General features: G+C 41.6%; 1 protein-coding gene and 1 long non-coding RNA gene across 3 annotated transcripts; one reads left to right on the top strand and one right to left on the bottom strand.

The window, feature by feature from the left end:
- Positions 1–169: 169 nt before the first annotated feature.
- ahr1b (aryl hydrocarbon receptor 1b) lies at positions 170–26,928 on the bottom strand. 2 transcript variants are annotated; one of them, XM_087179547.1, is made up of 12 exons: positions 25,651–26,928; positions 23,966–24,153; positions 18,952–19,067; positions 16,415–16,504; positions 14,464–14,590; positions 13,589–13,725; positions 11,673–11,878; positions 11,424–11,533; positions 9,543–9,684; positions 7,940–9,458; positions 4,427–4,612; positions 170–514 (listed from the first exon to the last, which is right to left on the bottom strand). In XM_087179547.1, the coding sequence occupies exons 1-11, from the start codon at positions 25,689–25,691 to the stop codon at positions 4,463–4,465; spliced, it is 2,826 nt and encodes a 941-aa protein (XP_087035673.1). In that variant the 5' UTR covers positions 25,692–26,928; the 3' UTR covers positions 170–514; positions 4,427–4,462. The 2 variants fall into 2 exon arrangements, with proteins under 2 accessions (XP_087035673.1, XP_023282832.1); XM_023427064.2 differs by lacking the exon at positions 170–514 and having other exon boundaries at positions 574–4,612.
- LOC147817910 (uncharacterized) lies at positions 860–12,678 on the top strand. The gene is made up of 3 exons (XR_015438525.1): positions 860–989; positions 11,750–11,901; positions 12,032–12,678. It is a non-coding gene; the product is annotated as an uncharacterized LOC147817910 (long non-coding RNA).
- Positions 26,929–26,962: the final 34 nt, after the last annotated feature.

Below are 26,962 nucleotides of genomic sequence, written 5' to 3'. Positions count from 1 at the left end.
GTCAGCTGTTTATAACTTTGAACAGCTGTGTGTGTATGTCGGCCGATAAATGACAAAAGCTGAGAGGGTTGAGCTAATTCAGAAACATGGTTAGTTTGTCCACCAGAGGGCACTGACTTTATTTTCATCATAAAAATTTAAGGGTTAAAAGTGTTTACGGTAAAAAAAATATTGGTTGATTTTTTTATTGAGAATTGATACAACAATCACATCAAGACATTGTCAGTTTGTGGATTTACATAAAAAACAATAAGTGTGAGTCTTCTCTCACCACCTGAGTGTTCATGTTACCAACTTTTATGTGTTTTTAATTAAAGTTCTTGTTAATTTCTTACCTAATTTTCCTGTAACAACAATCAAAGCTCAAGAAGCTGACTGGCTGGCTACTCTGTACTCTGCCTGAAGGGATGAGTGGGGAATGGGGAACAGCGGAGGGAACAGGTGAGCAGGTCAGGTAATGGATGGAGGGGGGAGCTACACTCACGCCTGGTGGGCAGGTGAGGGAGGACCGGCTCTGAAAAGACAGGAGACGTCAGTACAGACAGAAACAGTGAAAGAGAGGAGAGGAGACAGTTCAGGGTGATTGCACAAAATCCTTTATTTCCAGGATTTCAAGAGCACATTTCAACACACGGCTCAAAGACAAACTGCATTTTTAAAAATCCTGTTTACACACACCTACAACTTTCAGTGATAAAAGTAGCAAAATAACGTCTGTGTGCCTTTAAAAACATGAACCACAATGTAACAGCTTATGGAGAGTTTGGTTTCAAAGTTCAGTTCGATTTCAACTCTGACAAAATGGCTGACAACATAAATATAAAGCAGTTAATTCAGTTTCAAAGGTAATCTGTGGACAAAGTGGATTTTAAAGATACGAAAAAGATCATCTTCAGAAAAAAAATCTAAAAGTTTTTTTTTTTTTTTTTTACATAAAATGTTGCTCAAGTGTTTTGAAATATACTGTATTCTTCATATACTGAACGGAGGTAAGTCTGGGCTCACCGTTATGGCACCATTTTGTTTTGAGCTAAAGTGACAAACTGTCTTCATAAAGATAAAACACACAACTCTTGGGAACAATATTCAACACGGAGTCATAAAATGGTTTTTTTCTACAAGACTACTTTCAGTGCTGGAGACAGTCTGTAAGAGCTGTGATTTAAAGTAGTGCTTGCAACAACGTCAATAGAAAACACAGTTATATACACACACACAACCCCTCTTTTTTTTTCCTTTTTTTTTTTTTTTAAAGCGCCTTGGAAAATGATTGTCTCTTCATAATTTTTTCTTTCATACATCATTTGATCTCACAACTGGTTTTAAATAATCTGTTTTCTTAGAAGTCATTTTACAAAAAAATTGCAAAAACAAACAAGAGGCAAATCTGTAAATGCATTTCGTCGTTGAGACGTTTTGTCTTCAGCTATCGCTACTAATATCTTTTGAGCACCTTTCTGTAGTGAAACAAAAGCTTCATGTTTTTAAAAGCCTTTACAGTTTTACCCGAGACATTCAACAACGGAGCAACTGCAGACACGTGTGTTCACGTTTCTCATTTGGTTTTCTGAGTCGCTGCTAAATGCTAAACACTGCAGCTTCTGAGAGTGAAGCTTTTTTTTACTTTTTAAAGTCTATTAAATGTGAGTGAGTATTACTGCATTCATGTCATATCAGAAAACAGCTAATTTATATGTTGAAATATGAGGTAAAAAAAAACTACAACACATGTAGAGAACATTTTGTAAATGTGAATGCAACTGAATATTTCAATTCAATTCAATTGATTTTCAGACACACTTGCAAGCCTTTACTTCAGATGTGAAAAATGTATATTCTCTGGCACGTTTTCCCCTGCAGGACAATAAGAGTCACCTGTGACCTGGTGAGAGGTTAGTGTGCATGTTCACATTAAAGCTGGCATATGTGACCTTTTATAAAGATATAATGCAACACAGAACTAGGCATCACTGTGACACGGGTTGAAGTTTGTCTGTTACATGATGTCCATAAAAGAAGCTGCAGCTGTAATTTACAGTTAATCTGACATGACATGAACGCAACGCAATAAGTTTTCATGTCCCACTGATGGCTGTGGGAGTTGTTTAGCCTTCACAAGCTCAGAGGAAGATCCTGGTGAGTGGTTTGTTTGACAACACAGACACTATCCTGTCTGTGTCTCAGTGAAATGGTCAAGAGCAGTTTGTACTGTCTGTCACTGTGTGTTTACCAGTGGCTTTAATAAAAGTTGAAATGTCTCATCTACAGTTGTTTGATACGTTCCCATTAAGAGTGGGAGGAAGTCAGTTCTGCAGAGAGAAACTCCTCAGGGACAAAAACTATAGATAAGACAACAAGGACGACTTCACCTCAGAGTTTGTAGCTTGTGTCTGTTAGCTTTGTTGAGCGTGGCATGGTTTGGTTTGAGTGTCCAGCTTTTGTTTCAGTGACAATAACACCTCTAAATTCAGAGTAGAGTAGGAGTAGAGTAGCTGTTCAACCTTCACTGTGACGGATGTAACACACTTTGCTTCTGATCTTTACTCTTCATAGTTTTCCTCACATACAAATAATGGCCAGATATGAAAATTAAAAAAAAAAAGATTTGTTTGATGTTTTATTTGAATGAATCTACTGTTCCCGACATTTTTCTCAATCATGGAATAATAATAATATTCCTTTAGTGATTACAGGAAAACAAAACTTGAGAAATAGGAACATGCACTTCCTCTTCCGCCTTGAGTTGTAATCTATTATTTACAATTAGGTCCTTAATGGATTAGTGTGTGCATGTAAGTGCACTCAGTGTTTCCACACGACATCACTGCAGGGTAAAGTAAGCGGGAGTCTGACTGGCCGTGGCCACGAGACAAGGCATTAACGGGAGAGTTTCACACTGTCTCCGGTCAGGAAACAAAAATGCTTTTTTGTTTGATTTCAGTGCCACTGACAGACAAATCAGAGCCTTTCTGATTATGTCTGTTATATACATGTAAGTGCACATCATTGTAAACCTCAAATAGGCTATAATGCAGCATTAGGATAAATGTTGACGCCACAGAAGCAGCGGCAATAAATAAAAACCTTTCGACTGCTCTTCCCTCCTGATTTTCACCTTTTACACTTTGTTTAAATCTCATCTCAACAATATAAAGGATTGAAATGCTGTTTTATTGACATTTAAAGCACCAGGACGAACAACATCCACTAACCCTACAATTCCTCTACTTCTAGGTGACAAACGAAACACCGATGTTTAAATAATCTGTTGGTGTGTTCAGTCCAAATCTCATGGCTGTTTGTGTAAATGTTCCTTCTCCACTTACATACTGAGTAAAAGACTAAGTATTCACACTCCTGTGAGAGGAAACACAGAATACCAGCAGGTGCTAGACCAATGAAAGCAGCACGTACTTACACTACTGTAATATCTTTTTAGGAAGTTCAAGTTTGAGTGTTTTCCACATATCTCCAAATGTCCACATTTAAAATACTGTAAATTTAAATGAGGCGGTTCAGCATGTTTCAGCCCGTTAACTGCGCATCATTTCTTTTAATATCACCGCTGACTGTCTGTCAAAGCATACTGCCATTGTTTAAGTTAGAAAAATCCACACCAGCTGAACAACCTCTAGTCTCAGCGGTTGGAGAGAAATAAAAATTCAATAAAAATCAAGTTGCAGACTTGCAGACATCATACAGGAAAAGGTTGAGTCATCATCAAGAAAGCATTTGACAATGGTGTGTGTTTGCAACACATGACAGTAATCACACTGCTTGTTTACTGTGATAAATGAACTCTGAAGAATGTTTTAAAGTTTCTGAAACTTGAACATCACTTCAGACTGAAACTTAAACCAACAGCTACTTGTGAAGTAGAAAATCATTTTCAAAAAGGTGCAGAATGCTTCAGGAAATTGTCCGGAGTAATGTAAAGTGTGCACATCATGAAATTGATTCCCACTGTTTTTATTTTAAAGCTTTCTATCATATTATATGGCACTAAAATAATTGGTAGACATCGATTGCCTGGGCTGGGATTTATCTTGAGTCAGTCTTTGTCACATTTGAGTATCAACATGGGACTATCCAGATAAAGTGTTACCACTCTGGTTCAGTGTCAGTGTCTACTCTTCTTCTCTTCAGGACTTTCACAGTGTATATACAGATCAGGAGCTGATGAGTCAGTAAACTGGACGTCTTACTGATGGTAAAAACACAAATCTGATCCAAACATGAGAACAAAACTTTAAGTGAGCACACGACTAATTAGTAATATTATAACACACAGTGTGACATTAAAAAAAAGGTACTTTCTTCCTCTTGATTCCTTTTATCCTCATCTAATCATTTCATTAAAATGATAGTGTAATCATATCCAGTCGAGTCAGTCCAGTTTATAATCTTTCTATTTTTCCTTCTGTACCTTCTCTAGCCTTCCACTGATACTTGGCTTCTCCCTTCAGAGGAAGAATCCAGACTTTGGGGGATCCTGTAGAGCAGGGAGTCCTTCAGGGGCCGAGTGGGGGATGTTGTCTGTCACCACTCCATTTCCATTGGGCATAAGACACGTCTTCATGTACGCTGTGTTGAGGAGGCAGCCGTTCTCCAGCTGAAAAACATGCTCACATTTTAAAGACAATACTTGTGTGATTGGATTTGATCTCTTTATTTGTGTCACAGTTTCTGTTTGTGAAATGTCTTCTTTTGCCTTGTGTTTATGTATTTCACCTTAGATAAGGTTTTCACAGATGCAATTACTCAGACTGCTCTTTGTATTTGTTACTATATGTAGATATGGAGCCACTGTTGACCTTAATCACATGAAGCACGTCATGTCAGGAAATAAGCACTGAGCAGCAGACCTGAAGTCCTGAGTGGAGGAGGACGAGGAGGGCTGATGGAGGGAAGGAGTGAGGGGGGAGGAAGTGTACAGAGACATTAACAGGAGATAGAAAGAGGGGAGGGAGGGAGCAGTATTTACAGTATGTAGCTGTTGCATTTCATCAGTGACTGTATTCTCCTTCAGTGAGTCTAAACAGATTAGCTTGTTTGTCAGAGAGTTAGTTCAGGTGTGCGAGAAATGAACTGCTTCACAACAACCTGGAGTTGTTGCCCTTCAGGCATTTTGCTGATACTGTCATATAGAGTGACTTACAGTGAGTACACCAGCAGAATAATGCTAATCATTAATCTTGTATCATGTCAGTGAAGCTTTCAGTATTTTCTCTGCTTAAACTGCTTTGGTTCCGCTATAGTAACAGCTGTTTTTAAAAGACTTGATTACCAGTTAGAAAATTAGCATTTGTACAACTATGTGCTGTAGATCTTGTCTTTTTCTCTGCAACAATGAGTCTATTAGCTGATTTATACAGATGGCACACAGAGGGACTCAAATGAAAGTAAATCAAACTACAGTAGAGCCCTGCTTCTGTGAGCTGAAAATAGTCTCTTGCTGCATCGCCTGCCTCCCCCCCGTCCTGCATTCACAGCATTAGGTAATGATGACAGTCAAATTGTAGGTCAGCACTGCTCATGCTTGACTGCCCAGCCTGCCAGTATTTTTCTTTCAGCGACAGTCACTGACCCTGAAGAATAACAGTGGAGGCTGAATGGGCCGGATATGAATGGATGCCTGCCGGGGTCGACCATCTCTGGGGCCGACTGCGGCCCGTCCCGACCTTATTCTATTCATTATTGTACTCTTTCTCACTACTCCCGCTTTGCTTTCCTCTCCTCTCTCTGGCACATTCTCTCATGTTTCATTATATCTCCTTTGTAATCTCTGAGTTTGTTTATCGCTCTAAACACCAATGATGCTCTTCATGCTCGGAAAAACAGAACACTACAGAACAATAACACTGAAGAATTAGATGGAGGACAGTGCATTGATGATGGGATGTTTTTTCTCATAACTTTTATCGTACACTAACCTTTCAAATTTATATTTTTTGCACTTGACTTCAGTGCCATCTCTGTGCAGTGCTGGCTCATGAAACACAGACACAGTAACGATATCACATGATGGACATGGAGGTTACTGTAGTTATCTAGCTTGAGAAACAAATCCAAAAAAGCAAAGGTGAGATTTAACCTACAGCAGAGCTTTTCATAGAACTTTGTGTGTTTTTAACCAACAGGATGTCTGTTGTTTGAGTTTGTTTATTCACAGTTAAATGAACAATGCCGACTTGTTCTACTGGTGCAGAAATATAAACCAGTGGTGGCAGTTGTGGGAGCTCCTGAGACGTTCCTGGTTTAACTTCAGTTTGGCAGCACTGATTGGCGAGGTCTTGTTACCCCATTATGTTTTACGATGAGAATTTCTCTAGACCCCCGACCGCGCGTCTCTTTGTACTCTAACTGATTAGCGTTTTCAGGATGACATTCCCCAGCCCTCACAGCTCTGTCATTAGTGGAAAAAGTTTTTGTTGGTCTTTAAAGATGAATTCCTGCTTCCCCTGAACATTATCCAGTCTCATTAAGCAACCCAAATACTCTTATTGGGATCTGAGTTCCAACAGTGCATCAAGATCCCGACAATGGCTTACTGTATCTAGTCTATTCATACATAATAGAAAGCCCATGACAATTTCACAAAGTGTAAAAGATACTTAGTTTACTTTTACACAAGGCTGAAAAAATATTTCAGAGGCTTTTTGGCTTAAAAAATCACGTACATAATTAATTGATTGTCAAACAAGTTCAGATTGATTTTCTGTCAATCGACTGGTGGAGTAGTTGACTAATGTTTTAGCTCTACACTTCAGACGCACTGACGTACTGAATCATAATCCTCTATGTAGTATATGCTGAAAAAGATTGGAAGAATTTAGTGACCAATAATCACAATTCAGCAAAGACTTTAAGATTTGGACAAACAATTTTGAATGAGTAGTAGAGCTGCTGCCTGGTGCACGAGCATTCAAGGTCATTTACTTTCACACCGAGCATTGCAAAAATATTCAGCACAAATAAAACAAACCCCAAAGAATGTTTCCTGTAGAAGTGATAAAACCTCAGTGCTTCTACATATCTGCTGCATTAGATTCTAGTCGACCGTATTCTCAGACTCTGCTGCTCTGACCCATCTCCCCCTTGTCTTATTTACATGGCATGTCTGGTCGCATCATCACAGTTTACACTGAGCTCCATGCCAGCCCTGGGCCTCTGTGTGCTGACTCGGAAAAAATCCATTTCCATGACAGTGAAAGAGAACAGCGCAGGGTTGAAGGGTTGGAGTTGTAGATTCTGCAGACAACCCCTTGGTTTGTTGATGTTCACTGATATTTGCGGGCAACACAGACTTCAGGCCTCACTGATGGGCCACAAACAAAGGCTCTGGCTCCCAGACCAAACAGTTTTGAGGAGAGCTGGCAGCTTTAGTTGTTTTGAGATGGCCAGAAAGAAAAGAGGACAGAACAGACGTGACATGAGACAGAAGATCTTAGTGGGAAGCATTTTCAGGATGACTGTTAGTCACCTGCTCGTAGACATGCAGCATAAGCCCTGTTTTCCCTGTGGGAATGTTATATAAAACAGGATATTACCCTCTAACCTCTGAGTTTCATGACAATTGTTTATTTGCAGTCACCCTGGATTAAACTCTATAGAAGTGTTTTGATTGACAGAATGTTTTTTTAATAGGCCAAATCAGATTCACTTATATTTGAATCAAAATCAGCTGACCGTTGTTGGGCTCTTTGCTTGTGCTGCCAGGCACCGTCAGTCAAATGTGATCAAACCACCTCCACACAGACATGATGGGCGGAGTTTAAAGCTTCACTGTGACTTACAGAGAAAATCACTGATATGTTTATTACACTCTGATTCCCAATCACCTCACCTCATGTTTGTAACAGTACTGAGCCAACTTAGGTTGACAGTCATTACCTGTAGTATTTTTCATCATGTGCACTTCATGTCTCTGGTCTCTTACCTTGCAGTGAGTGGTCTCCTCTGCACTGCTGTTGAATATGTTGTAGGCCTCTAATGACGCCAGGCTGTGCTGTGGCTGCGACACACCCAGTAACTGCTCCAAGTCAAGCGCAGAGCTCTGGGTGGGACACCGGGGCAAACAAGATGGAGGAACCTGAGTCTGCTGCAACACCTGCTGCTGCTGCTGGTGTATGTGGTGACCCTGCAGCTGGTAGGGCCTCTGATAGAGATAAACGTCCGGTGTGATCACACCTGTCAGTCCTGTGCCACCTGCATGTGGTGTGTTGGAGATACTGTAACGTGTGTGGCTGACCTCCATGTTTGATGGAAAGGCTGTGTGTCCGTTTGGGATGTAAGATCCGGGTGTTGTCAGTCCAAGCTGATTCTGGTAACCAGGCAACAAAGCAATCTGGCTGCTCCCCTGATGATGGGACTGCAGTTGGACTGAGTGGTGGTCCTGCTGGAGGTGCCACTGTTGACCTGCTCCCAGAAGTGGATTAAGGTGTTTATGTTCACCGTTCACCTGTGGGGTTTTGAGAACAGTATGTTGGTGGTGATGGGTGTGATTGCTGGGATGATGGTGGTTCTCCGTCGTGACCACCCAGTGGCCATTAGGAATCCCAGGTAAAATGTTGCTGTCAACAGGTCCAGGCTGGGAGACGGACTGGCTCTGCCCCGGTTGAGCTTTCACCAGCTCACCTGCACTGATGTGTTGCTGCATCTGTTGAGACAGCTGAACAATGGGCTGCCTGCTGCTTGGAAGAGCTGGAGGGACAGTAGGTGTCAAACATGCCCGCTGGGAGACACTTGGGGCTGAGTCTGGGTTTGGTGGATGGCTTGAGGGTCCAAATCCACCTCTGGTCCCTTGTTCCTCTCCCTCAGTGCCACTCTCCAGAGAATCATGGATGTAGGAGAGGATTTCGTTGTTGGTGAGAAGGTCGCTGAGGGTCGGGATGTGGTTAGGGTCAAGCTCCACCTGGATCATCCTCTCGTCCAGCAGCAGGAGCTCCAGGTCTTCGGCGTTCAGGCCTAGATTCTCCAGAGCGCTGAAAAGCTCGCTGTTGGAGCATGTCTCGTCACCGTCTAGAGACAAGGAATCCAGAGTGGACAGAAGTGGATCATAACTGGATGTTTTACCATTGCATCTCCCTGTCTCTCCGTTAGATACAACATGCCAGCTGTCTCCACTTAACAAGCTACCACAACCATCAGTCTCACTTTGCTGCTCGCTAAAAAGGCTGCTGTGGTAGGACATCTTAGGCTCTGTGTCTGGCTGGCAGACGTACACGGATTCATCCTGGCTCATCAGTGCTCCCAGCAGGGACTTTGGGTCTAGTTCATCTTCAGAGCTCTTGTCCAGTTTGCCTTTTTTGGACTTGCTGCCTTTGGCTTTGCCCTGAAAGGAATCAGGGAAGCCATGCAGCGGATAACCAGTCTGGTAGAGCAGCGCCTCTCCGGTGGCGAAGGTAAAAGGGAGGTGCATGGATCGCTTCCTCAGGTGTTCCCCTCCTTCCTCATCCCTGTGAGAGAGATGTTACAGAGAGGAAATAAACAGACGAATAAAGTGAAACTCAAAAGTCCAGGTGGAATCATTCTACACTTACACCAAAGGCCTCTGGGTGGCAATGATGTAGTCTGGCTTGCCGTTCTTGTAGACGAGCCGGGCGTTGGCCTGGACCCACTTCCACCGGTTGTCCTTGGTGAGCAGCCTGAAGACGGTGAGGCCGCTCTCGCCCGTCTTTATCACTGAAATCATATGAGACGAGACATTTGAGGCTCCGTGTCACTGCTGTTTACGTTCTGTACGCCCCGCAGTGCACACACACTCACACTGCATTTGCTCAGTCTTCCGTGCTGCTGAGATGGAGGCTACATGCTGATGTTCACTTTGGCTACTTACACATGTTACAAGTCCTGTTTGCACACTTATGTGACCCAGCACACAAACATACACCATCACATCCCTCAACCCAAAATCCCTCAACTCCAGGCTCAGTGTTGTGTCTGTTGGTGTGTGTAATTGTGGTGCTGGTCGTGTTGTGTAGTTTCTTAACAAGCTTCACAGTGAAACACAGTCTCAGGTCCAAACCAGTACAACAATGCTTCCTCATAGAAAGACTGTACATTAGACTAATATACCACAGTTGATACCAGCCGATCTCTGCTGTCAGGTTCTTATATATTGGCAGTTTTAAAATATTACAAGTGACATTTATTCTGGATTTAAAAGGGGAGTATTCATGTCCAGTTATGGTCTGTCTCAGAGGCTAAAAATGGATGAGGGGATAAAACACTAAATACTTTTCTTGTGAAATGACAAAATCATAAAAGAAAATCATATCAGAATTGCGAAACTGATAACAACAAACCAAATGACATACATACATCCCTTACTATTGGCATCCATTATTTAAGACTAGAAGTTTCCTTTTTACACTAGTTTTGATTCTTGCTTTTCATACAAAACACAATATCTCACTGCCCTTAGGAATCTCTTAACCCAACATGTCTCTAATGATGAGCTGTATCACTTTCAACAAAACAGACAAGTGATAATGGTAAGTTTTCTGTTGGTCAGATCTGTGGCCTCATTTTGTTTTTCTGTGGGATTACAGGACTAAATGTCTGTATTCTCCAACAGGCCCAATAATCTGTGCTGACCCTACTTAAACCCAGCATGGTGGATGACAGAATTACTATTATTATTATTTAATATAGGAGTGAAAAAGCATCTGCACTGTACAGATTTGACCAGAGTGAGCATACTGATGATAAAGGACATTGAATTAGTAGTAGACTTGTTACAGCAAAATATTCAAAATGTTGTTATTATGTTGTTAACATGTTGTTACTATGTGGATTGTGTTGGAGTCTGTGTTGTCTGAGCTAAACCTGCCCTCCCATCTGTGTGTGCATCAGAGCATGCTGAACATGCATGTATCTGTGTTGTATGCTACCAAATGCATATGCATGTATTTCTGCTTCTGTATGCATGACCACATGCATACAGTATGTGTTTGTATGTGTGTGGTTGAGCGTGTCTGGTATCAGTGATGCGGGTGTTGAGGGCACCATGGTTACGACTAACCGGGTCATCCGGTACACAAGCTAAGTAGGACATTTGACTCCCACACACAGATTCTCTCCATCAGCTACAGACACACAGTATTTGTTTGTATGTTGCGTAATGTTGAGCCAAACATGAGACTGGGGTCAATACACTTTCAATCTGATTATATACTGATCCTGGATGGGTTGACTGATGGAAAAGTCATAGTTTTAGGTAAAAACTATCCCTAGCAGCAATGAAACCCTTTACATTTTTGAGACACTCCGTGAAAGTAGCTGAAGCTTTGCTGCCTTGCACAAGAGCGCCTTGGCAGGCTTTGTTCAAGGATCAGTCTTTCCAGGGATTTGTAGCTGCAACCTTTCAGTTTCATTAACTGTGATGTAAACCATGTAGACAGCAAATATCTGTGACTTACTTCGGACGTGGTTTTCAGCGCAGTACAGCATGTCGGCAGCGTGGATGAACTGGTAACCTGAACCACGAACTCTCAGCTCCGCCTCGGTGTAGCCCAGAACTATTTTACCCCTGAAAGTCCAGGAAAATCAGTGGACACACACATCAGTTACAAACTTTAACACACAACTGTGCTAAATAATTGACAGTTGAGTCATTCTAGCATCATCATCATCATCTGCGTCCAAACTGAAGTTTTAATAGCATGTACTTTGCGTCACAGGCCATGGGTGTAAAATCGAGCTTGTGTTTGGTCCTGAAGATCATATTCCTTGTTCTGATTTCCAGGATGGCTGGAGGCTGGAGGGGCGTGGCGATGGCAAAGAGAGCGAGCTGAGGCGGCGTGCTGTCCTTGCTGTCACAATGCTGACGGCTCTGACCGTGGAGGAACTTCAACCGACCCTGGATGTTCAACGCCTGAAAGAACAGACCAATTTCATGTTAGTAAATCAGTGCCATATTGATTCTGACATATTTGCATCATCACAGTGGACAAATAAGACCTACAGAGAAGGATGTGAATCTTTTTCTCTTTTCCCTGCCTCTGATTCTTCCTCTTTTCTCTCCCAGACTGTGGCATCAAGCCCCCAGAGCAGACGAGCGAGTCTTTTCTCCCTGTCAAACACCATTAGTCTTATTTATCCTGAACACACTGGGTCCCCTGGGTTTTTCTTTCAGAAATCCCCTCCATCTACTCCACCTCTGATCACGACTTACTGTACGCTGTTTAGATACGATATTTAAGAGACTGGGATTTGATGCATCTGGTGTAAAAATCGAGACAGTGTCACAGTGTCATGAATCTGGCAATCATCAACACAAAGTAAATTACATTATTTACACCAGCAAGTGACTCATTTGTCATGAGACTTTTTCATCATCTTCATCAGTGAGTCAAAGTGAGGTACAATTCCTCTTGTTTGGGCTGATATGGACAAATTGCTAATAAGGACTTCCGTCAATAGATGGAGGTTTTGTGATTATCATCTGCCCATGATTTTGTTCATTTGTTTACTTGTATTGTTACATAGGCAGATCTCCTTTATGTAAAGGTTATTGAGGAAACATGACACAAGATGACATAATGACATAAAAAGAGATTACAAATGCTTAAGCAGTAATTTCACTTTTAACTAACTAATCTGCATGTAAACAGAACAGAAATCACAGAAACCTTTAGGGGGTTTAGTTGAGTCACCTTTCAGTCAATAGGGAAGTTTTACCAGCTCAAACAAAACTTGAAAACACTTTCTCCTGTCAGATGTCCTCCTCTCACCCTGTGGCATCTCGTGTGAAGACCCCCCCCCGTTAGCTCTGGTTAATTGACTTTGGTGGGTTTAAGAGCCTGCAGCCGTGATGTCAGGAATCTAGCCTTGAATAGCAGGAGGGATTACGAAAAACAAAGCCATAGCGACCAGTAGACACAAGTACAAACCTGGCTTACTGCTCACGCAAACGCACTGGGAGGGAGGATGGAGAGATGCAGATTCGAAGCCCTTCATGAGCCCTCGAGCAAGACAATGAATCTCAAAGGTCCACACCTGGACCTCTGACCTCTCTGTAAACATCAGCAGCAGTTCAGTGTATGTGTGTGTGGCCTTTAAATGCCTTGCTCATGTGGGACCCTGCCCCATTTTCCCCTAGAGGTTTATGGGATTTGCGCTGCCACTGAACCGCAGCGTGTTTTCCTCCATCAGCAGCTAATTGACTCAGTGAGAGCAGCAGAGGCAGGTCAGGAGCTACCAACTCTGACTAAGCAAGTTCTCCCTCTGCTCTTGTCTCCTCTGGGTGGTGGGAGGATTAAAACCCTTTTCCCCACGACCCCGAGGCTCTCTTAAGGCGGATTACAGGAGTAAATGGTGGCTTCTGATCCCCGAGGGACTCTGAGGTGGCACGCCATACTGCCAGCAAAACCAACAGGCCTCAAAACACTAGGAACCGCTAACATGGATTCATTTTATCACTTTATTTGTACATAACTAAAATCATCATGTTTATAAAACTAGTTCATCTAACGTTCCCTTCCCTGGTTAAATATAGTCATAGCACACCAGACATTACATCATACACCAAAAAAACACTGCACCACGCTTTAGGACAACAAATGTATCTTAATCTGTATCTCACCAAGAAGCCGGAGGAGTTGTCCAACAAGCAGCGGAAGCGGCACACGAAGCCTCGCTCCAGAAAAGAGGAGTTTTCAGGTGGAAGCTGGTCAGGGCTGTAGCTCACCAGGCAGGGAGGGGTCGACACCGACTCGCCATCTGAGTTTATCAAATATTTAATTCTATTTTACTATTTTACTTCATACTATACTGGTGTCAACCTGCTTAAATAAAAGCTGAGACTTAGTAGTTTCCATGATTTTATTTCAAACTGAATGTGCTGAAGCTCAGAGCCTGAAGAACAAAAAAGTAACTGTCTAAATACTGTACATCAAGAGACAACCTGACCTTGATCTGTTGTTGGTGTTTGTGTTTGTGCAGATTGTGTGTCTTGTCGACTGCTGACCCTCAACTAATTCAAAATGACACGCGTGTGCGCATGTGTCTGTGTGTGTGTGTGTACAGTATGTACAGTAAGAGCATGTGTGAAAATGACTGTGAGTTTGTTTTAGTTGCTGATGTGTCCACTGATGTGTTGTGCCTGTGTGTGTGTGTGTGTGTGCGCGTGTGTGTGTGCGTGTGTGTGTGTGTGCGTGTGTGCGTGTGCGTGTGTGTGTGTATACACTGTAATATTTACACCATATCTCAGGAGCCTTTATTTAAAGGTCACCTCATGTTGCCTGTCCACAAGGCTTTCAAACATTGATCTCCTTACAGAACATGATCAATCAGTCTATTGATATTTGATTTGGTTCACTTATTAGAGAAAACCATTACTGAGTTATAGAAAATGTTAGTTTACAATAAATAATAATAATAATCCAGACCTTTCTCCTGCACCAGCTCATCACAGACACAGCATGGAGAAACTGCATAAGTGAAGTGTAGGAAACAGACCTGTCGAGGGATCCAGGGGGGGTCCAAGGCCAGCAGGGGGGTTGAGGGCCCAGTGCAGGTTCCTCCTGAACTCCTGCTGGTCTTCAGTGTGGATCAGCTCAAACACACTCTGATGCATCACGTCAGTCTGGCAGGAGAGCAGCACACAGGAAACAGAGCTCAGGATACATTTTCTCTTTATATTTAGAGATATACAGTTTATTATCACAGATACATTCAGAAAAAAACATTTTAAGTTTAGCTGCATGAAATACTAGTGAAATTATACCACTCAATTAGTAGCACATAAGAAATACATTTCAAAATTTTATGGCTGAATATGAGACTATGTGGGTAAAGGTGGATGTTTTGTTGAAGCAGTAACTGTCAGCAGGTTCTCTAAGGGGTGCGTTTGATTCCGTTTGCCTTGAAGTGGAGCCAAGAGAAATCAAGTGTCGCTGAACGTTTTATTCAAATAGCTGAAATGGAGCCAAAGACCCGCTGTGACCCCGATATCTGTCGTCAAGACCCAGCATGACCTGGCTGTGGACCAGAGTGGAACCACCCTCCCACTGAGGGAGGGGTCAAAACCAGGTCACCAGAAAGGAATTTCAACAGGCAGAGGTGTTACGTGAAATACATGAAATGAAAATGAAAAGGGGAATTATTTTTCTCATTAACTGTATTTGTGCTTTATGAAGGCTTGCTGGTAACTCTAGCAATTGTGCTAAACTAATCCAAGAAAGGAGTGTGCTTAGTTTAGCTTAGCACAAGATGCTAAGACACTTACACAGCCATGATAGCAACCACTTTTCCATCCCTCTTCTCCCTCTTTGTCTGTATGCTTGATTTATTCTTTACCTACTTGTTTCACTGTTGTGTCTTATTTCAAGGGTGCTATAACAGCTGTTGACACCCAATGTTTTTTTTTGTTATGGGTTCCCTGGCCGTCCCACTGCGTGTGTTGTGAGCAGAGGCAGCTGCTTCACCAAAGATTTAGGTTTGTTTGGAAAACGAGAGTTGACGCGCCTCAGGTGGATGGGGAAATGAGGGTTGAGAGGTGATATTCACACCCTGACCTGGCAACAAAAAGCGTGTGTGTGTGTGAGGGAGAGGAAAGATGTGTTTGAGTACAGCATGTCGATGTACAGTGTGTTATTGTGTGAATTTACAGTCTGTATTTAGATGTGTATGTGTTTATGTATGTAAGTATGTATCAGACAGACAGACAGACTTTAGATAATTGGATAATCACATTCTCTAAAATGAGATTAGAATGAGGGCTGTGGTGCTTTGTTGTGAAGCCAATTGGATTAAACCTCTCTCTCCATATGTGCATTTGTTTCAGTCCTCTGGGCGCTGAGGACGATGTGTTCACTTGCTGCTCTCTGGGTCTGCTTACCATCAACCTCATTGTGCCTGTTAATTCCACCCCTCCTAGGAGACACCTGCCTCCTAAAGGTGCAGCCTAAACTAATTCCTCATAATCCAAAACATGTTCAGTCTCCACGACTACTGTGACGATAAGAATATAAACGGCTCCAACCAAAACATTTTTCTGTATTTTAATTTCATGTTATAGTAATTTATCAGACATAATATTAGCAAACCTCAGCATTGTAAAGCTGCTTCTGTTCTTCTGTGATGTTCATTATGGCTAAGATCACATGAGGAGAGAGATCTGGACTTTATTTTATTCTCCTAAGCTCTACAAGGAGGAAAAACAGTATCTGCCTACTTCCACCCTCAATCTCTGATGTTTTAAGGTCATGTTCTGTAGTTGATGCAACACACGTAACAAAATGTGCAGCCCTTTGCTGGATTGGAAATCCTTTCAAGAGTCTCAGTGCTGTGTTTGGGGGGAATGTTATCTTTCTAAACTGGATGAAACAAGTCAAACTAAAGGTAGACACAATGCATGATCCAAGGAGTCGAGAGGAATAAGAAAAGGCCAGAGATAAGTGACTTTTACCTGATGGAAGCCAAGGTAATCCTGGATGGTGTGGGAGCAGAAGAAGATGATTCCCTCAGCCGTTACCACGAGGACGAAGCCGTTCAGGGCCTGCGGAGAGAAAACATACGGCTTTTTCATGCTTATAAAGATTATAATCATGTTTACAATGCATGTTGAGAGGAAGGCTGGTCACTGGAAGGGCCCAAGTCTTCCCTTTACTGAGGCAAACAAATGCTGAAGACAAGGAAAGGCCATTTTTTGACAACAGAAGTTGGGGATATAAGGACACGTGTCACCTGTAATTAGGACTCAACACGAGTAGTTTCACCTGTTGAAACTCAAATGTCAAAGGACAAATGTGGAAATGCCACATCCAGCTCTTGTTGTCATATTCTTTAATAGTTACATGAAGAATCTCAGCATGAAATCTGCTTGCTGGAAATTTCATGTTTTGATAGCTTGATTGAAGGTAGTCTGTCCCCCCCCCACACAGCTGGTTTGTTTAGAAGAAACGATCAGGCAAGTATCAAACTGCAAAGGCTTTAAGACTAAAAAGAAAGAAGAAATGAAATGAGAGTATAAAAGACAAAGAGAACTAAAAAAAACAGGGATGAGACTTCTCCCCCAGGCAGAAAGAGGAAAATGGGGAGGAAGCGGGAAAGGCTGGAGCCGCGTGGATGTCAATTCAAAGAGAAGACGTGCAGCGGAGGAGGAGGGAGGAGAAGGAGGTCACTACTGGATGACTAACACCTCCATCACCGTTCCTCCTCTTTCTCGAGGCTTGGTGAGGAGGTGATGACACTGAGTCCCGTCGCTGCAAAGAGTCACAATGGCATCCTGCTAGCATCCGCCTACACCTCCATGATGAAGATAATAATGATGATGATAATGATGATGACCTCCGTAGGAATCCAGTCTTTATCTGAACAGACACGTGCTAATACACTTTCCTCAGGCTCAGAGTCAAATCATTGCTGTTGGGTCAAAAGTTGACATTAGATGATGTCAAATATGCATTAGCATCAGACCTAGAATAAGGCAGTTGAATAATTCACATTTTAGAGGTAGAGAGGTCTCACTGTATGGTGTGAAAGAGAGGAAGCAAAACTGACTTCTTTTTTATTATGTTATTATTTTGGCCATTTTATGTCTGTACTTGATGGAGCCAGTGGAGATGGACAGGAAATGCAGAGAGAGAGTAGACGAATGACCTGCAGTAAACGGTCCGGCCAGGAGTCAAACCAGGAGTCGCTGCTTAGGGTGTTTGAGCCCGTGTGCTACGCTATGCAATCAAAAAAAACTGTAATATATAAGACTTTCCTATCTCAATCAGTCTCTGATTTTATTGATGAATTAAAAACAATCAGAAAAAAATCTATTCTATTCTATTCTATTTACTCTATCTATCCAGATTCATTCTTGTTAAAAGCTTGAAGCTTTAAAAACTGACAAAAAAACTGCGACCTACAGCAAGGGACCACGCCCAGAACTGTCCAACACGCACACACTTTACACACATGAACACACACACTATACACAGTGTGCAGTGGCATACATGCACTGTGTATAAATATTTACTGTAGATTCATCTGTCTGCAGGAGACGCATCCCTCTCTCTCACTCTCATGTTTGGTCAACCGCTCTCTCTCCTGAGACTGAGTGTGTGTGTGTGTGTGTGTGTGTGTGTGTGTGTGTGTGGGCGCGTGCATGTGTGTGTGTGTGTGTGTGTGTGTGTGTGTGTGTGTGTGTGTGTCTGTGTGTGGGCGCATGCATGTGTGTGTGTGTGTGTGTGTGTGGCAGAGAGTAATGTTTGTTTTCTCTGCCAGTTTGTTCCCTTGGAGATGACAACCCAAAGACAAAAAACACTGGCAGCAAACACAGGAAAACTCTCTGTGTTTATGTTCCTGTCTCTCTATTTACCATAAAAGAAGGATGTCCCCAAAACATTTTGACTCAAATCAGCTGTTCGTTGTTTCCTGTTCCTGTGTTTATGCGCAGCACACACACACACATACACACACACACACACACACACACACACACACACACACACACACACACAGTACATAATATGAAGGGTTTAAGATTTAGTCATATACTGTGACATATGCAAGAATATTTTAAATGCTTTGAGTCTTTTAGTTGATTTTCACTAAGAACCACACACACACACACACGCGCGCGTCCTTCATCCAAACCCCCCTCCCTTCAATAATACATGTGTTCACCGGCTCTGTATAATTCATAAGCCGCTGTCTGTAATGGAAGAGAGCAGCTGAAGGCAGGAAGCTGCTGCCCTCCACACTGACACGTCTTTGATTCTTCACTGCTGTGGTGACCCACTTACTCCTCTGGGATCAATGCATTTATCAATAAACTGATTCAGGTCAGAGAAATGTGTGTTTACCTCTCTCTGTGACTCTGCATTCAAGACCTGAAGGTCAGAGTCTGTACTACAGTAAAGTAATGAGCAACAGGCTCCACCCACAGCTCATAGCTCCACCCCTGAACAGGTAGCGTTTGTATTTGGCTTGAACCGCCTGTTTCTCACCAACCTGCAGCAGAAGCTCCCCCTCAGGTATGTGGCCGTCTGCAGATCCTGCTGTCTTACTCTCATCATTGTGGTCGCTCCTCTTGTTCATGCCATTGGACAGCTGGTTCTTCAGAGCCACTATGGAGAGAGAGACAGAGAGGATAAGTTAGTGTTGGCAATTTATCTATCTGAAATATCATCTGTCATTATGTTTTAGAGTTAGACAAAAATATTGACTGGACAGATATAACAGTGTGTTTACTGCATCCTGTGGCAACTTTTAGAGGCATTTTCATGAGAGCTGTTTTTAAAGCAAGACCAGAGGGAGTAACACCTTTACAGAAAGAGACAGAGAGGGGATTTGAGGACACAAGATGGAGGATGGAGTAACACTCTAAAAGAAGGTGAGAAGAGGGACAGAGTACTCCCTGTAGGAAAGGCAAAGACAGAATCACAAAATCCAAAAAAGATTAAATCCGGACAAGTGACTGAACAACTGTGACACAGAAAGAGACACAGACAGATTTGACAGATGTTCTATGTTTCACCTCATTGGCTTTCAAATAAACAGAAACAAACATAAGCTTTTTCAGTGTGTTTAAGCTGTATTGACAATTATTGTGACTGAAACATTTCCTGTACAGTCAGGCAGACGAAACGTCTCAAAGGGGTTTCACTGTGACCCCTGAGACAGAAACACAGAGGACAGCAGTGTGCAGCTGACCCTGAGGACAAAATCAATTTTGACTGAAAGAAACAAAGAGCTCTTCTGAAGCAACAGTACTGACGTTAATGGAAGAGGAAATCTCAGAAAATACAGAGGCTGAAGGTTCGACCATTGAAACTGCTTCATCAGATCTCAACCCATATTCCCCGCAGGAATCAATACAGCTCCATCATATCTCTTTATTATGGTGAACGCTGTCCACCAGCCTCAGAGGTAAGTGTATGGTTGGTATCATCAGTGCTACCTGTGGAAAGGCCATATAAAAAGAATTCATCACTGAGCTGCATCCAAACCTCTGTCTGTTGGTGACAGAGCTCAGTGTAGTGGAAGCTCACAGGGCCAAGAGAGAAGCAGAAAAAGCATGTCGACTATCAATAATTAAGAGCTAGAAGGGGTGGAGGGGGTATTTTGTGCCCTGACGTCATCACCCGGAGCCGCCGGCAAGAAAAAACACCCCGAGGCGATCGAGAGGAAAAGGGGAGGGGACATCTGTTGGCACAACGGAGGGCGATGAGGACACCAACAGCCGATAAAAACATCACAACAGACACTCCTCAGGCCTCCGAGTCACTTTACAGAGGCACAGGGGAGTCCTCATTTGGATGAGGGATAGATAAAGCAAAACAACTGCAAGTACTGTCTGAGGAAGGTAATCCTGCTTGAATCAATATGATCATTTTAATAAAAATGCTAACAATATTGATATGTGTCATAATTAGGCAAAATCAACAAGCAAAACAAATCATGAGTTTTTTTCCAACTAGCTGTGATCTACTGTTATTAGGCATTCATTCAGACATACACACAGTATAAAAGAAAAACTTTAGTTTGTTGTTTTTAACTACAGTTTGCTTGGAATCATTAATGTAGATAGAGATTACAGAGATTTCAATCAATGATACTGAATTATTGCCCGGCCCAAGACACTATAAAAACATCATGAACATTCAGGACCGAGCTGTAAATCATCAACCAAACTAAATGATTATTTATCTTCTTTTTGTTAGTGTCATTCAGAATGAATTTGAAAGTTGTGCCCCAGTATAATATCTTCAAAATGATTCACTAACAAACAAAAAATAATTTTCCAACCATCATCTCGGCAGTAGTAGTTACAGATTAAAACAAACCACTGTCAGCAGTGAGTGTCTTCCACAGTCGAGTCAGTCTGCAGGGACAATGACACAAACAATGACCTATCTAATCCAACATGTCATCCCCCACCGTCCCGCGTTCAAAAGGTTTGTGACCGAAATTAATTTTTAAATGGCTCAGCTGAGAGCAGCGCTGACAGGAGAGCACCTCCCAAACAACACCATCAACAACAGAGAGACTATCTGCAAACTACAGCGTGTTTGTGGGTGTTGGGCTTAAAGAGATGTCTGTTAAATATTCATGACGGACCAAGAAGACTTTATCTTACTGTTTTAATTAACCTAACACAGAATATTTCTCTATCAGTCTATCTGGTACAAAATATAGTTTGAATACTTGAATTTATTGGGGAGAAGGAACAGGTCAACAGAATGTTACCTTTACATCATGGACACAATCAACGAGGAACCAGCATGTGACAGTAATGGAGAACAATAGAAAATACACTGCTGCTGTATTACATAAGTAAGCACTAATCTCCTCTGAGCACTTGGCAGATGGCTTAACATGGAGACAGATGTGGACTAACACACACATATACACGCGTGCGCACACACACACACACACACACACACACACACACACACACACACACTGTAATGACACCAGTCTGAACGCTGTGATACTACACTTACAGACTGGATTCTCAGCAATCGGATAAATGTGAAAATACAGATGTTCGCTAAAAATGCAGCAGAGGACTGACAGTTATTTCTTGACTGTGGTTGAACCATACAGTTCCTCAGTTTTACCAGGCATCCTGAATGCAGCACAGACACAAAACAAAGTCTTGACCTCCACGAAAACATTTTTTTCTCCTGCATTTGCTGCTTCATGAGGTGGAAGAAAATCTAACACAAACAGAAACAACAAATAATGTGAAGTTTGACAAAAGTCTTGGATTCTACTTGGTTTAGTCTGTCTCTGCCATGTAACCAGGTAGGTGGTGTTCGGTACAGCAGCTCACAGTCTGCATATGTTAGGCTGACATCAAGACACACAAACAAAAGGAGTCTATGTGTCACCCCACCTGAACCTAACCTAATTCTTTCATGTGCTTACAGAGGGTGAGTTCAACCTGGGGACTGACTGAATTATGACACACTCAGCTCCCTGTTCAGAGAGATTCTGGGTTAACACTTCAAGGACTCTGTGCCAGTTATCACTGTAAAAAAATAAAATACAAACGGGGGTTTCTCTGCGGTTGCAGGAGTCAAAAGTTGAAAAGTGGGCGCTTGTCTCCCCCTTTCCTTCTTCAAAAGGTCTGTAAAGCGTCCGTGAGTGGATTATCCCGCCGTGTTTTTATTCCTCAGAGGCTTTCATCTCCTCCTCCCACCTCCTCTCTGCTCGATGCAGCGCTGCCGTCTCCTCAGACCTACATTACTGTGTGGCTGAGACTTTGGGACAAGTGTCGCCTCATGGCCACGGGCAAGAGGAGCTGACCTACAATACGTTACCGCTGTATTAAGACATTATGATAAGAAGGGGTCATCCAGGGTTCATGCACTTAGATATGTGGTGCTGGCCCGTTTCTGCAGGGTCAGTCTGTGACACAGACGTCTGATTTGTTTTTAATCACGGTGGCCAGTTAAGGTCTGTGTGGAACAGTTTTAGTCTTTAAAAGGCTATTCAGATGTTTAAAGGAGGACAGTGGTTGGATGTCTGTTGACCTGTTAATTACTGTAGCCTAGAATAGTTCAGTGAAACCAATATGCTGGGATATTTCTTTAAAAAGATAAAAACAGACCAGAAGGGCACTCAAGAGAGCACAGACCAAGTCAAACAAAGTACACCAGACCTCAGAGGAAAAAAATCGAATTCACTGCTAAAATTCTGCTCAGTATCATTGTAGTTCACAATATTTTTAATCAAATAATAAAATGAAATCAACCGATTAATCTATTTTTTTCCAAGCAGATCATTTATGAGAAAATGATCGTTCTGCACATTTACATCTTAGACAAGTATTTCTTTATGCAGCCAGCCTTTCAGTCACCAGTCTTCTAAAAGGGAATCTTTAAGCTTAATATAACATCAACTTTGAGATGCAGATTGTCAGATTTATGAGTTTTCACACTTTTCAAGCTTCCAACTGTAAACACAGTGAGTGGTTTGACTACAGTCATGAAGATAGGTGCTGAAACTTGTGCTGGAGGTAGTTTGAGCTGTTAATGGAATCAAATGTTCCCTGTTTCCCCTGTAAATGCTGCATTGAGCCTCCTACATTAAACAGGGATTCAGATATTCCAGATGTTCAGAGAGGTTTAAGGATTTTTCTGGCTGAGCAGATTTCTAAAGGCTGTTTGTTGCTTTTGGGCAGACTTACAATCTGATTTTAATAGTAAATCTGTGAACACATTCAAGTCTGCCAAGCACACACACACACACACACACACACTCCTACATCCCCAAAATCCATGTGCTATGCCTGTAAGCCTGCTAACTCCTCAACAAAGCCAATCCTCTGCACTGCACCACTTCTTAAACTGAGTCTGGCTCATAGACAGCCCAGACGCAGAGGTCACGACCTCAAAACCACCCTCACCTAACAACCCCACCACCCAGCACCCATTTCTAAATCTAAATATATCTCCCTCATTCAACAGGCACATTTTGGCTGAGTTATTGACAGCAAATGGTAAATAAAATCCAAGCAATAAATACAAAAACTCTGTTCTGAACCTTCCTGTCCGACCTGGCCTCCAGAAACCCCCCTGACATTCTTTCTTTCTACTCGAAACCTTCCTGCCCTGTCTGTTTCTGCATGTTTTCTGCCTCTTTGTCCGCAGGTCCTGTATGAGGTGTGAAAAAGCTATTTCAGTATTTCAGCAGGCGGGAAATAAAAGGGCGAGCAGCTGTTTCAAGACCCCAGAATGACATTTACCAGCTTCTCTATCTTTCTCTGTCAGTCTAATTTTCAAGATTTGTCAGTCACCACTTGTAAACAACTGCTGACGCTGCTACAGTAGTTTACAACCCATAATATGCTGCTTCCAATCAGCATGTGGTTGTAGTTCCCTTTAAGGAGATCACCACCCATCTTCACTGTGTAAGCCTTCATCAGTGTGTAAGGGAAGTTAGAGGAAACTGAGGTTTGTAAATCAGATCACTCCCACCTCCACAACCTGGCCTGTCACAGAGCAGGGTGTCCTACCTGAGAAGAAGCTCTTGGTGCGGAGGAAGCTGACGCTGAGCCTCAGGATGGACAGTTTATCCAGACTGGAGACGACGTCTTCGGAGAAGGGCAGCAGGCTGGCAAGCCGGTCCAGCTCTGAATTCAGACGGTCACGGTGGCGTTTGGACGGGTTGGACTTGGCGCCTTCGGCAGGGGTCTGTTTGACTCTGGATATGAAGGAAACACTGTCATTTTTAAATCACTCTTCATCATCAAGGGAATGTTTATCACCTCAGGGGTGTCAGAAAATTAGTTGCATGTAGAGTTACAACGATATATGTTGCTGAAACCAAATCCTCAGCCTAAGTTTTAGGAATTTTGTGAATAAAGTCATGCTCAACATAGCTTTAAAGTCTAAATATCATGTTTTAAAGAGTTGCAAGCAGCTGAAACAGAATATTTATGAATGGAATAAGATTTATCTTAAAGCTAGTCAAGAAGAAATAAAAGGGGAAACTAGATTTTAAAGGGTCAAGTAACAAATATAAAATACAGAATTGAAAACCTGATTTGATTTTCTTTGCACATACGTTACTAATTCCATATGATACTTGATACATAATTGAGAATTCAAAACAAAATCCGATTTAAAAATATTGGCTGATTTATTTTAACATAAATAACATATACAACTTAAATTTGGCTCTTAAGAAGGTATTTACTGAACGTTTTACATTTGAAAAACACACTGGTCAGTGTTCTCTAATGGAGACACTTTTTATTACCTTAAACTTAAGTGTGAATTTTCTCTGCTGACATTTCTTCTTATTTATCAGCTGATAAATATGCTTATAGCAATATGTCTGTGATAAGATAATACTGCCAATATATTGAACCAGCCAATGTGAGTCTATTATCTACACCAGCTTGGATATGTAACATATCATTCTGCATGTGTGTGGTGCAGCATAATATGGAAGCAAATATTTAATTAATTGTTACAGCCCAGAATGGAAAACCTGAGAGGAAGCTTTATTTTCTTTGTACAATATTAAATATTAATTTGGTAGAAATTATCATAGTGAATTTCACCATATTACACGAATGCAACAGCTAAACTTTGGGAGTTATATTTTCCCACTAATATAGGCTTATTTACATATTATAGCTTTCACGTTACTTGTGTATATGTTTATCAATCAAGCTCTATCTTTTTTTATATTTTAAATGTCGTCTTAGAATAAAGACAACCCATATACATGCAAGATATCAAACCTTAAAGATGTTAAATCACTTTTATCTTCAGTAAATCATAGCTATTGATCAGGCTGTAATAATTGATTAAACGTACGTATACCTATGAATAAATGTAACACCCTGTAATATAGTTATACGCTGATAAAAACATTTAAATGTTTAATAAGTTTGTATTTGACAACCATTTTTAACTTTTATTGAGACAGTTTATATCATTACACCTGTGTTTTACTATAGCATTCATTATCTGTCCATATATAAAGCACAGGAGTTGTAGTTGTTAACAATTATATCACAATTAGCTTACATTATCGTGTGTTATAAACCATTTATTTCATGTTTACTTGCTGATCATAATGTTAAATAGAGTGACCTTAAGTGAAATGTCTTAAATAACCTGAATCAGTGTCAGTAGCTGTTAAAAAAAACACTTCCCTCCTCATTAAATAACCTTAATAATGACTTACCCCTTCTGTGCCGGCTTTCTTCTTTTCCGTCCAGCATACATGTTGTTGTTGTTTTTTTATTAATTATTCACGGTGAAACTTGAGGACATCCATAAACTCTAACTTATACAAGCTCCACAGAGTAGAATCCAGTAGAAACGGTCCCACATAGACAGCCAACAGCACCCAGCAGCACTCCCAGTCCCAGGGATCAGAGGCATGTGATTCATCCGTTTTCATTAACGGACAGACAGGACGCCGCTTTAAGCTACACGTAAAATACCCCGAACCGTTCCGTTACCGTTAGCCAACATTTAGAAACCCGTTCAAACCTGTGGTAATTAAAAGCTCTGGGGGTATGAAATGAGATAAAACAGATGCCACAGCTAAAGACAGATAATATACCGTATGAACTCACTATAAAACAGACATACTAAAAGCTCCCTGTCGAAGTGTTATCACAGGAGTACTATCGCAGCTTCTCGCTCCGGTTTTCCCGTCCATGGCGCTTCGCCGGTGCGTCAAATGACATTCCGCAATAAAAAAAGCACCGTTTAAACTTCGCATCCCGAGGACGACTTCTTCACCGAAAACAGTGGAATTAAACCGTTAAAGTTCAGTGTTCTTCCTCCCGTCTTTCTCTCTTCCAACGGGACCTCTCTGTTGCGGCTCTCTTCAATCACTCCGCAACCAGAGCGCGCCTCCCACACCAGGGCAATAGCAGTGATTGTCGTCAGGAGCGCGCAGAAGGTCAAAGGTGACGTAGTAAAATAAATAAATAAATAACGGTCAACAGTTCAATTTAAAATGACGGTCGGAATTCAAAGTTTCGACTAAAATAACAGTCAAATTTGAAATTCAAAATAACGGTCGACATTTAAATATGAATGTGGAAAACAAGTAAATGTACTCAATTGCTCAAATATAATTTGAAGGTACTTGTAGTTACTTTGCAATGCAACGCATCACAGTAAGACAATACAAAACAGCCTTTCTGGTCCAGTTTGGTCCGGCAGTGAAAACCATTAAAGGCTTAACTGGCAGCAGATTGTCAAACAGGAGCAAATGCATTACAGTGCACACATTGAGGAACTGCCATTACCAAAACAGACTTACATCACCATCTAGTGGACAATAGAAACCATTCCATTGATCAAAATTACATGAAGACTATATTATCGAATGTGTAAAAATAAATGACATTTTCTTCATTTATGACTCAAAGATAACACATAAAATGTTTAATTTTCTCATTATCTCTATTTGATTAAATCTTATAATCTAAAATAATTAGTTTTACCTCTATATTTTCATTCTACATTAAGAGAGTAAG

This window comes from Seriola lalandi, unplaced genomic scaffold (assembly GCF_002814215.2).
Source record: "Seriola lalandi dorsalis isolate HSWRI2012SDOR001 ecotype SW California unplaced genomic scaffold, Sedor1 jcf7180002054850, whole genome shotgun sequence".
Lineage (NCBI taxonomy): Eukaryota > Metazoa > Chordata > Actinopteri > Carangiformes > Carangidae > Seriola > Seriola lalandi.
This window is presented reverse-complemented; position numbering and strand designations above follow the sequence as displayed.